Below are 12,851 nucleotides of genomic sequence, written 5' to 3'. Positions count from 1 at the left end.
GTGGCAGCCTGAGGGACCTGCTGCTGGTGGCGGTGGCGTGCGTGCCAACAGAGAGAGCTCCGAGTGCCGCCTCTGGCACGCGTGCATAGGTTCGCCACCACTGGCCTAGGGCCTTCAGCAGTCTCAGCCAGCTCCCAATTGCCACAAGCTTCTGCTTCAGTCTTAGTGCTGCCACTGCCATCCGCAGGTGCCACTTTGTGCAACTCATCCAAGAGGCAGCTCCTGCTCGCAATCGGGCCTTCTTTCCCAGAGACCGCGCAGAGCTCCTGAAGCTTTTAGAAATCCCACAGAGTTTGTTCTGAAGACTTGGGAGTCCCCGTGCAACCTCAACAGGCTTTGGAAGCTTCACACGAATTGGGAAGCCTTGGGAGGCTGCATCCAAACTCTTACAGAGCCTCTGAAGCCTTTCAAAGTCACGCCAGTTTTTTTTTTTAAATTCCATTTATATCCCGCCCTTCTCCGAAGACTCAGGGCGGCTTACAAGCTTAGCAGTAGCCTTCATTTCCAGGGCCTCTAAAGTTCTGCCGGGCTTCCAGAGGTTTCTGAACCCTCACATAACTTCAGAAGGTTTCGGAGGAGCTCCCAAAGGCTTCCCGAATTGCATCAGTTGAGGCGTCCCCAAGTCATGCTGGGCTTCCAGAGCCTTAGGAAGCTTTCAGAGGTTCTGTGTCAATTCTCGTGGAGTCTCCAAAGCCTTCCAAAGTTGTGGTTTCTGGGGTTTTCGGAAGCCCCGCACAACTTAGGAAGCCAGAATTTCCATAAAAGAATTCCAAAGAATTTGGAAGCTATGCACAAACAGGCTCCGGGAACCGAGGCCTGTGTGCAACCAGCAACTGCCTCTTGTGTTAAAAAGCCCTCAACAGCAAGAAAGAAATGCCTGAAAACAAGTGTGCAGCAGATCCTCAAGAATGCTGGGTAATGGTGTGATGCGACATTTGCGAGTGGCAGCAGTGGCGCCAGTGTTGATGTGACAACTGGTTGAGGTAGCTAATGGCCCTTTACTGCCCTGCCCCAAGACACACAGCACTCCACTTAATGACCTGCATGATCACAACCTGAGAGTGCCAGAATTGCAGTCATTGAGGGAAGCCATCATGTCAATGCCTCAACTTATGACCGCAACTTACAACTAAAATTCTGAGCTCAGTTGTGGTTATAAAGTCAAAGTCAATTAAACATATCAACTGAAAAGATTAATATAAGCCAATGGATCCACAGAACGCAGCCTTCATTAATGACTTCCAAAAATAAGGCAAAAAGAATGTTCTTTGCAATATGAAAATAAGTTCCTGAGAAATCTGATTAATCTGTTTTTTATCAATTAGATAAGCACTGTGTAATGTGCTTGCATTTATACTACACAATGTACTAATACTATGTACTAAGAGTCATACTCTAAGAAATGAACAGTGACAATTTCATAATTAAACAAAATACAAGAATTAACTATATTTCATAGATAAAAACTTTTGCTACATATGAACATGGTAATCATGTATGAAAAACTGCATTCAAACAGTTTATTCCTATACTAATACTAATTTATGCCTTAAATTTCTACTATATAGCATGTATAGAATTGTATGGAAATAAAACAGTATAATATACAGCACGTATTAAGTATGCTTCAAGTGGAGGTTTTGTTATGCATTTTCCATCTTTCAAACTTGCATTTTTTTGGATTTTCAAACATGAATTAGTGGATGGATATGTGCATGTCTATATACAGTGTAGCTTACCATAAAAATATTTTTAATTAAAACTATTTGTCCATCTGGAAGCATCTTTAAACACTACATATACCTGAGAGATTAGGGAATTTGAAAGATAAAAATATACAGATACCGTATTTTCCAGCGTATAAGACGACTTTTGAACCCCTGAAAATCTTCTCAAAAGTTGGGGGGTTGTCTTATACGCCCAGTCGCCTTATACACCGGAAAATCAGTGGGTGGCGTCTGGCGGGAGCCGGCAGGGCAGTCCTGTGCACGCGCGCACTCCCGGCTGCTCCTTAGCAGCTGGGGAGTGCGCGTGTGTGCAGGACTGCCCTGCTGACTCCCGTCCGACGCTCTTCGCTCTTGAGGCAGCAGCTGCCTCAAGAGCGAAGAGCGTGGAGCCGGCAGGGAAGTCCTGCGTGCGCGTGCGTTTGCAGGACTTCCCTGCCAGCTCGCTCTTCCCTCGCGTTGGACGGGAGCCGGCAGGGAAGCCCTGCACACGCGCGCGCGCAGGACTTCCCTGCCGGCTCGCTCTTCCCTCTTGAGGCAGCAGCTGCCTCAAGAGCGAAGAGCGTGGAGCCGGCAGGGAAGTCCTGCGTGCGCGTGCGTTTGCAGGACTTCCCTGCCGGCTCGCTCTTCCCTAAGAGAGTCGGACGGGAGCCGGCAGGGAAGTCCTACTCCTGTCCGACGCTGCACTTCCGCCGGGCGGTGCTGGCCGAGACGAGCCAGCAGGCAGCCGCCGTGAGCGCGGCGCTGAGGGGCAACAGCCCCATGCGCAGCAGCAGCCGCCGGCTCAGCAACAGGTCTGAACGCAGGAGCCACACCGCCAGGCTGCCCAGGAAAAGCAGCCACACTGAGAGGCTGCACGCCCAGTCCAGCTCCATGAGGGGCAGGGTGGGAAGCCGGTCGGGAAGAGGGACCAGGAGCCCGGGCCGAGCGCACCTCAGCCGACGGTGAGAGGGAAGTGGCACATGAAAAAGAGGCTGCGGGCGGAGCTGCCCCGCCCTGCGCCGAATGGGAGAAGTTCAAGGCCTGGGGGGGGGGAAAGCAGAAGGGGCGCCGGCCGTGGCGGGTGCCCTCCGGCGCTGCCTGCCGCCCGGGAAACGCTGAGTCTCGGGGGCCAGCAGAAGCGCGGGAGTAGTGGGAGGGCCGGCGGGGCCAGTCAGGCCTTCGCCTCCTCTGCGACGGACAAGGAGGGCAGGGCATGTAAGTATTTTCCGGCGTATAAGACAAAAAACCTTGAAAAACTTCTTAAAAGTAGGGGGTCGTCTTATACGCCGGTCGTCTTATACGCCGGAAAATACGGTATATGTCGGTCTCTAAGAGATGAATATATTGCTACGGTCCACATTACATTTACATATGCCACATTCATGCATCCTTTCTCTCCAATTAATGTCTTCCACGAAAAGCAGACTTTAAAAATACCAGTAGTCCTTGACTTATGACCAGCTGCTTGAAATTTGAAATTATCATTTGAAATTATCATTTGAAATTATGACAGATTCCAAAAAAGAGATTTATAACCCAGATTTGATATTCCCACATCCCTCCCTCCCACAAGGTCATGTGACTGTATTTTGGGAGCTCAGCAACTGGTCCTTATTTATGGCTGTTTGCAGAGTCCCACAGTCACGTGACTGTGATTTATGACATTTTTGACAGAACCCTCCTTTACTTCCTGTTTCTGGCAAAAAAAGACCCAATCACAATCAGTGGGTTCATTTAACAAATGCAGCATTGCTTAACAACCGCTACAAAAAATTGGGCATAGTTACGTGGTGATCTACTTTACAACCCTCATAATATACAAACAAATTGCAGGGTCAGTTATGGTTATTAATCAAGGAGAACCTTTAATAATAATTTACTAAACTTGAATACTGCCCGATTCCCAACCATTTGGGGCAGCTCACAAGAATCAAAGAAATTACAATAAATCAATAAAAGATGGCCTGCACTCAGACCAGGTGGAAAGAAGCAAAGGGTTTCATTCTCTCTCAGCAAAAGCATGGATGAAGACCCAGGTTCTTCAGGGCTATTTTGAACAACAGCAGAATCTAGATCTGGGAGAGGGGAACCTGATTGCAGAGGGAAGGTATTAATATATATATAGAGAGAGAGCACACTTCCAGGGTCCTAATAGATGACATTATTTAATTAAAAGAACCAAGAGCATGCCAACATTGCAAGATCAAATTGGCCAGGCAGATGCTATGGAGATAGATGATCCCTAAAATAAATGTCCTCTAATGAGGCCAATGCAGGCTATTTTAAATCTATTAAACACAGTCAGTAGTTCTCACAGTCAAGTACTGTAGCTGCTGACTAGAAATTATCCCTTTTCTGCTGGGAAGAATTTAGACAGGGACTAAAAGGCAAGTGGACAAGGACCAGGAGACTTTGAAAAGAACTTGAGACCAGAGGGGAAATCCCTATAGACTTTATTTGGCCCTTAGTGAAAACTGGATGGATCCTGAGCCACAATCAAGTAGTGCCCTTATGATATTACCAAGGAGGAGAAGTCTCTTCTTCCCTTCTCAGTTGTCCACCGAGATAAGGAATTTATACCAAGCCACAATATCCTTGGTACAGTACCTGCATTCATATCAATCAATTGTTCTCTCTTCTTTTGCTTTTCTTGACGTTCTTTCTCTGCTTTTTCTTTTGCTAGTTTAGCTCTGCGCATCTTCTCCTCCATCTCACGCCTTTTCTGATTCTCCTTCACACATTGCTAAAATTAAGACACAGGTGATGAGATACACAAATGGAGAGTCATAACAATGAACTTACTGTGTTGTTATGATATGCATATTGCATTTTTTATTTAGCAGAATAAAAGAATGCAATGCTGGCTACCATGCAAGACAAAGTAAGTAAACAGTGATGGGTTTAATGAACGATAGATTTATTTACTACTTTTATCCATAAAAATTAATGGAATCACAAAATATACAAGTAATGTATCCTTGAGAACCAAATGCTGGAGGGTATACCTCAGCATATTTACCTAAATTTATTTTTATTTTACTCAAATAAAAATAGGAACATTACTTTCACTACAAATATTCTGTTTAAATACAGCCCTACCTCAATAAGCTCTCATCTATAAACTATATTTCTCTATAATCTACTTCTCTGGCTTACATTATTTTACAACACAGCTTTTAAAGAAATGTTTTGAGTGTTTAGAATTATAATGGATATTGACATACTTTTATGGAACCTGAATGTATTTAGCAATATTTGTTATCTGCTAAGTACTGACCTATTTTTCAAAAATTTGTCTTTAGCAGTCCAGCACACTGAACTGATTCCTATCAATATCAACCAGCTTACAAATTACAGGTAGTGTTGACAATTATAACCCTATGAATCCTTGGGAAATGAATCCTTTAGTGATATACAAATATAATAATTATACAAGCAAGCAAACAAATAGATAAATCAAGTGTGAAAGACCAAAAATCCAAGAACATATAAAAACACAATAGGAGCAAAATATGGAGGGTTTGCAACAGAAAATAGCCACCTCCTTATGTCATACAATTTAAGTTTTTAAATTCAATTTAACAAGTTTTAATACAATTCAAGGTATTTTACTGTTGCTTGTTTGATGTAAAAGGCACAGCTCAAATAAAAAGGTGCTCATATTGTAATTAAATATATATGAAATTACATATTGTAATTAAAACGGATGCTCACCACAAACATATTTTTGAAATTGCGCAGATTTGTGAAGAACTCCTCAATAGATATCTTATTGGTGTCAAAGAGGAAGTATTGTCCTAATTCCTTATAAAGGTTTTCCATATTTGCATGCATCATTCGTAACTTCTCATACTGTTCTTGGGCTCCCTTAACAAAGCTGTAAGACTAGAGTTAAAGACTTCTAACAAATTGTAAGCATACTTTCTGAGAATAAGTTGATTGCTTTAAAGTTGCTAAAAGTTTGGGTTTTTTGTATTTTTAGTTTCAGATTCTTATCCCACCCTTTTATGTATAAGGCAGTTTGACAAAATAACACCACACAATTAACTAGCAGGAATTAAACACAGCCGTAATGTAACAAAGCTCTTTCTTGCAAAATAAATTCTGATTAGGTCATTGTGATTCACCTCATTTTTATATTCCATTGACTTCTAGTCATTGGAAAGGTCATTGCTGACTGCAAATAATTTACTTCTCTGACTGCAACTCTTCATAGGGCACAAAGGGAGGACTCAGCTATAGCTGCTTTACCTCAGGGGCCTTTAAGCAATCATAGCTATTTCAAAATTTTATTTTATTGATATGATTGTACCAATAAAGTGTTAATTTATTATTAAAGCTATTTTAAATATACTGCAGGTTATTAATTCATAAGTTATATATTTTAAAGAGCAAAGTAAAATGATTCAATACAAAAATAAGCAGCCTTTCATTGCAAAAAATCATCTGGGTACTTGCTGCTTAATCTTATCAATAATTATCTGTTGGAATAACATCAAATGTGAGGGCTAAACGCACTTTCTCCAGCTCATTGGGTTCTCTCTGAACACCAAAAGGAGCTCATTTCTAGAGGCATGTTCCCCTGCATTTCTGATGATAGTAACACCCTTAATTCATATGTTCAAGATTATAATAAAGATTATCCTCTCTATTGGTTTTAATGGCTATTTTTTTCCAGAATCCTTTTTGAATCTCTCTTGCAAAGGCTGTAGTATATAAATGAAGATGCTGTACTCCTGTGATGTCCAATGGTTTTTAAAACCATTTTTAAGAAGTTCACCACCTTAATTGCTACTTGCACCAGGAAGAAATGCCATCCCAAAATGAAAAATGCTTCGGGGTGGGAGGGAAGGGGACTTAGGAGAATTCTCTCTTACAAGTGAATGTTTCTAATTATCGTCCTCTCAACATTTATACATGTATTAATGTGTAGGTTTGTGTCTCTGCAAACCATTATACTACAACATTTGGTAATTGAATTTTTGGTAGGAACTCCATCCCTTCATATTGTATACTTAGAACATAGAACAATTTGTTTACCATCTTCCAAATTCTTAAAATTGTTTTATTCTAGATGACTTATTTTGATAAAAAAGAGCATTTGCAGCAAAGACGGGCACCTTGTGTAAAATCCAATAACCACTCAAAATAAGCAAGCAAACCAGTTACAGATAAGGAATCTATTGTTTTTCATCAACTTCATTCCTCTCTATGTATCACTCACATTGGAGTGTAGCAAAATCACCCTAGGAGGTGAGCCAAGAAGTCCTCAACAAAAGATGTCCCAGCCCTTTCTAGAGCTTTCTAAAGGTACATCTTAGAAATGTAATAAGCATCTTTCAACAAATTTTGGAGAAATGGTTCTTGTGAAAATGACTTACCGTACATGGGAGGCAAATATCAGAGGCAAGATAGCCTACTGAAAACGTGTTGCCAAGCCAAATTTTAGCCCTTTAAAAGAAATTACTTCTAAATTCATAAAGCATGATAAAAATAGAAAACAATGCCCTGATGTAATGAGAAACAGATATTAACCTTCTATACAAGAGTAATTTTTAATCACAATGTCATTTTGTCCCATGATTACTAAATCTAGAGGGCAAGATGTTTGCCACTACCAAAACCAAATTTGTGTAAACAACCAAAGTGAAATGGAAGCCAGTAATCAAGTGATTTATATGTTATGTTAAAAATCACTCAAAATCTCAAGTGAGGACTTAATTATAGTGTTTCAGGATGTAATCTGTGCAATTTTGCCTAGCATCAATTAACCACAGGATGATAAACTAAAAAGGGGAGACGGTAAATGTCCATGCTACATGAATGTATCTAGGGGACAGGATTTCTGTGGGTTCAACTATGGAATATTTTGGAAGAACAGGTTACACAGGTGCAACCCTGGATATACACAGACCATGGCAAATAAGCTTTATTTATTTGTACCTGGTTCTTCTGCCTGTAAGTCACCTAAAGAGACACCAGGAAGAGTTATACACTTTGTGCTTTCAACTGTTTGAATGGGAGACTACTCAAAGACACAGTATCAACAAATATACAGTATGTCACTCACTAAGGCTTCCTATTACTGTCATTACCTTGGGGAAAAATGAAACTCTTTTGGTACAGTGTATCTTTCTAATACTACTAAAGTATGTCGATAAACAGTGATATATTAATGCCACTTTAAGAAACCTTAAAAGACAAAATTTGCTGTACTTTATAATGAAAACTAGGATTCTCAGAAAAAAAATAATACAAGAGTGGTAATTCATTATTCAAAGTCTGGTAATACTTGCATTAGTAAGCACCTATACTGATAGCGCTAGAGAACCTGGTTTTCTAACAGCTGATCTTTGCAAACATCCCGTGTTTTCCTCTAAAACCAGTGATTTTTGTCCCTCTATCATAAATAAGATTCTTTCTTTCATAGGTTATTTTCAACATTTCTCAATGCACATTTTTGAAGGATATGGTCATTTTCTCCACAAATTTGTCCTTCTCTTCTGTACTATTGGGGAAATTGTTAACATCATGCTGTAGATCTGAAATCTGTTTCTTCATCTGGTCCAGACTTTTCCGCAAAATTTCAGCAGAAACTTGGGGAAGAAAAAGAGACAATGCAGCAGAATTGCAGGAATAATTAAATGTCAGCTAAAAGAATAGTTTTTTTTATTTACCGTAGTCACATTCTCTAGGAAGCCAGCCAGTATATTCTTTGGACTACCAGCTTCTCTTAATTGAGAAGGGTTAGTCTGATTAATAATACTTCACGGGACAGTTTCTATTTGTGTTCAAGTTGAACAGGAAAGAAAACTTAGGAAAGCTAAAAAAAAAATTACAGAACTGAGGAAAAAAAAGTAGGGTTATGCTGTAATTTGGTATAAAAATCCAAATCTGATTTAAAATGGGGTAATATAAAGTATGTATTTCTAACTTGTCTTATTTCCAATTTTCCAGTGCTCCTCAATTGCTTGGGGAGGAAGAAGTATTGAATTCATGGATTTCGAGGGCAAACTTCAAAGTCATTGGAAGTTAAGCAGCATACAAATTTAATAATAAATAAAAATAAATGGTGGGGTAGAGTGTAGGAAATTAAAAAGGTTTTTTTTTTTTGGAAATGACAAGAGATCTTTAAATGAGTCTCTTTTGATAGTGAGACGGGCAGCATATAAATTAAATAAATAAATCCCAGCTATACTATTTGTATGTTTTACAAAAATCACAAGCTGGGGCAGCAGGCAATACATAGTATCAGCAATCTGCTGATTCACTGAGGAGGCATAATCAGTCTGCTGTTGTAGCAGCGAAGATGAGACAGCCTGGTAACAACGGCAAAAGTCAGTTGCAGTACAACAAAGGCAGTGCACGTAGTCCCTTCTTTTCAAGCTGCTCTATGTCAAACCATGCAGACTCCCTTGTGTAACCAGAGGGACAAATATGAATTCACAGAATTGTGACTTCAGAACCAGCATGCATCATCCACAATGATTAGCTAGGATATTTAAAGAACTGCATATTCAGAAATACTACTGTCCCATTAATATATATGCTCAGGGAGTTGGCTGTATGTGACTCTTGGCTGAAGAGCAGTGTTTGTCAGTGAGAAAGTGCAATAAAGTGATGGATTATATCAGCAAAGGAGAAGGCCTGGAATTAAAGGCAACAGCATATATGACAGGAAGTTATATAATTCTATATATACCAGATTTTTGCAGTCATTAGCACTGATCATTTCCAAAGCTAAAATAATAATCTTATTTAACATTTGAATATTGTTTTCAGAGCATTCAAGACACTAAAAAACATACCTGTAATCCTAGTAACAAGCCTGTATACATTGTAAACAGATAAAAAAATGAAAAAGAGAGATAAAAACTGACTTGGCTAAGAATATCTAAGTTTGTGAAAAATAAGACAAGCATTGCCATCTATATTACAGCTTTAGGTTATATACCACTCTCAGCATAAAACAAAATGACTGAGATTTAGGAATAAGCTTATTTCATTGGTCTTAGGTGGTCAGAGAAAATCTGGACCGGGGGAGGGATACTTGCAGGAAAAATACATGATTATAACAGACCAAACATAATTTTTCTTCATCATAGTCCAATTATAAATTAGTGATCGTAACGAACATCTGCAGCTATCAATTTTTATATTTTCCTCTCCACACTTCCTGCTATGACAGACACTAAGTCCAAACATAGATCTAACACTTCTTTCAGGAAAGAAAACAACAATGGAAACAGGAAGGATAACAAAATAGAATGATGCAAACCCACAGAGAAGATTTTACTCCTGCTCATTCCATATATATGAAGAAAGCAAAAGCTGAAATTCTGTTTTCATAGATAACAAAACTATACAGTTCTGACCGAAGCTGACATTACAAGTATCATCTAAAAATAATACACACCTGCCTGCACTCCCCAAATCTACTTAATGAAGATCATTTGCTTTCCCCACATCCCAAAAAGGAAATAGTCTGAAACTGATCTGGGCTGTACTTGCCTAGTTGAAGAAGTGAACGGGTTGTGACTAAGGGTCTTCATAGTGTTATGGCACTTTTTTTTCTTTGCCTTTTAAGTTTATTGTATTCTTTGACTGGCACAGCTTCAATGATTTGAACATACTACTACATTTGTGACAGAAATACCTACCAAGGCACTTCCGGATTGAAAGGATTAGTCAGTGACATTATAGTTGCCCAGGGGATGCGCAAGAGGGCTCCTTTATGTCTCTGTTATTTTCCCACTGAAGTGGTATCTATTCATCTACTTGAATTTAAAGGTAAAGGTAAAGGTTCCCCCGCACATGCGTGCTAGTCGTTTCTAACTCTAGGGGCCGGGGCTCATCTCCGTTTCAAAGCCGAAGAGCCAGCGCTTCTCCGAGGACGTCTCTGGGGTCATGTGGCCGGCATGACTAGATGCCAAAGGCACACGGAACGCTGTTACCTTCCCACCGTAGTGGTCCCTATTTTTCTACTTGCATTTTTACGTGCTTTCGAACTGCTAGGTTGGCAGAAGCGGGGACGAGTAACAGGGGCTCACTCTGTTACGCGGCACTCGGGATTCGACCCGCCAAACTGCCGACCTTCTGATCGACAAGCTCAGCGTCCTAACCCACTGAGCCACCACGTCCCTTCTACTTGAATTTACACACTTTCAAACTGTTAGGAGAGAAGGAGCTGGGACAAATGGTTAGGAACTCACTCCGTCATGCAGCTCACGTTATTGGATTTAGAACTGCCAAGCTGTAGACCTCTTATTGGTCTTCTGACTCAGCATCCTAACCATAAGAGTCACCACAGCCCCTGATTTAAACGTAAAGCTGCCACTTGTGGAGCTCTGTTGAATCTAGCTGGGCAATGGCCCCATCAAATCCCAGTTCAGAGGAGGAGGAGGAGGAACCGGGACCATCTGATGGGGATGGCACATCTCCCCTGGAATGTCTGGAGAGCCCAGGAACTGAGGATGATGCTGTTCCAGGCCCCTCTGGCATTGGGGGAGGTGGTTCGATCAGATGGGGAGATGCCTGCCCTCACAAACACAGGGGAGGATGGGCGGCAGGCAGGCAGGCAGTGGTGATGAGAGGCAGCAGATTCCCTTTGATGAGGAACAGCTGCCTCCCCCATTCAATTTTGAGGGCATACAGAGAATGGAGTGGAGAGAAGCTCAAAGGTGGTCTGCAAGGCTGCTGGTGAGGAGGCCGCCCCACCCCTCCTCCCAAGGAACACCTGACTTGAGATGATTTAATCAGGGGAGGGTGTCTTTGTTGGGAACAATTGTTCCAATTCGGCACACACTTCCCTGGCCTTTGCAATCTCCGCTTTGCATCATGTTTTTGCCCTGTGGACTCTGACCTTGCTTTTGGACTATGGGCCTTGCCTTTTGGAGCTTCAACCTTGTTTATGACTTATGGACCTTGCTTTGTGGACTTTGCACCTTGTTTTTGGACTATAGACTTCCTCCTTGCCTTGTGAAATCAGTTCTGGTGACTTTGAGCTTTAGTTTGTGGGATTGTGTTGCACTGATTGTGGGTGGCTGTCTTTGGGAAAGTTTGGGGCTTAAACTTTACTGGCTGCTGTAGGGCCATTTGTTGTGGGATAGCAGGGCAGGAAAGGAGTTCATTGAAATCTGCATCTGCCTAGGTGGCCTGAGTCACAACTGACTGAGTCAACATTAACAGTCAGCAAAATTATTTTAAGAGGTAGAAAATAGAATAGAACAGAACAGAACAGAACAATCTATTAATTATCTATTATCTATCTATAATCTATTATCTAATTATTCTATTATCTCTGGTGCATAAGCTCACAGTGTACATATAAATCATAGTTACAATCATTATATTCTACAAGGTGTAGAATCAGAGAATCATAGACTGGAAGGGATCTTGAAGGACTTCTAGTTCAACCCCTGGCCCAAGTCAGGAGACCTTACCATCCCAGACAAATGGTTGTCCCACCCATTCTTGAAAACCTCCAGAGATGGGGCATCAACAACATCAGGATTAATTGATTGATAAATTTCTCCTTAGTTCCAGGTTGAATCTCTCCTTAACGGGATTCCACCCATTTCTTCTTGTCCTGTCCTGAGGTGCTTTGGAGAATAAGTCAACCGCCTCTTCTCTGTAACAGCCCCTCAAGTACGGAAAGACAGTTATCACGTCACCCCTAGTCCTTCTCTTCATTAGGCTAGGCATAACTAGTTCCCTTAATTGTTCATCATATGGTTTAGCCTATAGAGCCCTTATCATCTGTTGCTCTTTTCTACACTCTTTCTAGGGTTTCAGCGTTTTTATTTTATTTTTTGTATTGTGCCAACCAGACCTCGACGCACTGTTCCAAGTGTGGCCTCACTAATGCATTATAAAGCGGCACTATCACTTCTTGTGATCTTCATGCTATCACTCTGTTGATGCAGCCTAGAACTGCATTGGCTTTTTTGGCAGCTGAAGCACCATGCTAGCTGGTTCATTAGATCTACTAGGATACCTAGATTATTGCTATAAACCAGGTACCATCTATATTCTATACCATTTGATTTTTCCTGCCTAAGTGCAGGTCCTTAATTTTCTCACCACTGAATTGCATCTTGTTGGCTAGGGCCCAATGCTGAAGTCTGGCAAGGACCTTCTGAAGAG

General features: G+C 41.1%; 1 protein-coding gene across 1 annotated transcript in view; it reads right to left on the bottom strand.

Annotated features, from left to right (window-relative positions):
• DIAPH1 (diaphanous related formin 1) overlaps nt 1-12,851 on the bottom strand; it is a 94,575-nt gene that overhangs the window by 16,652 nt on the left and 65,072 nt on the right. Inside the window, exons 23-25 of the mRNA XM_083357577.1 lie at nt 8,179-8,302; nt 5,421-5,586; nt 4,314-4,449 (exon numbers count right to left, since the gene is read on the bottom strand). Coding sequence (XP_083213703.1) covers nt 4,314-4,449; nt 5,421-5,586; nt 8,179-8,302 — 426 coding nt within the window. The remainder of the gene's footprint in view (nt 1-4,313; nt 4,450-5,420; nt 5,587-8,178; nt 8,303-12,851) is intronic.

Source organism: Vipera ursinii (genome assembly GCF_947247035.1).
Source record: "Vipera ursinii genome assembly, chromosome: 3".
In the NCBI taxonomy this organism is placed as follows: domain Eukaryota; kingdom Metazoa; phylum Chordata; class Lepidosauria; order Squamata; family Viperidae; genus Vipera; species Vipera ursinii.
This window is presented reverse-complemented; position numbering and strand designations above follow the sequence as displayed.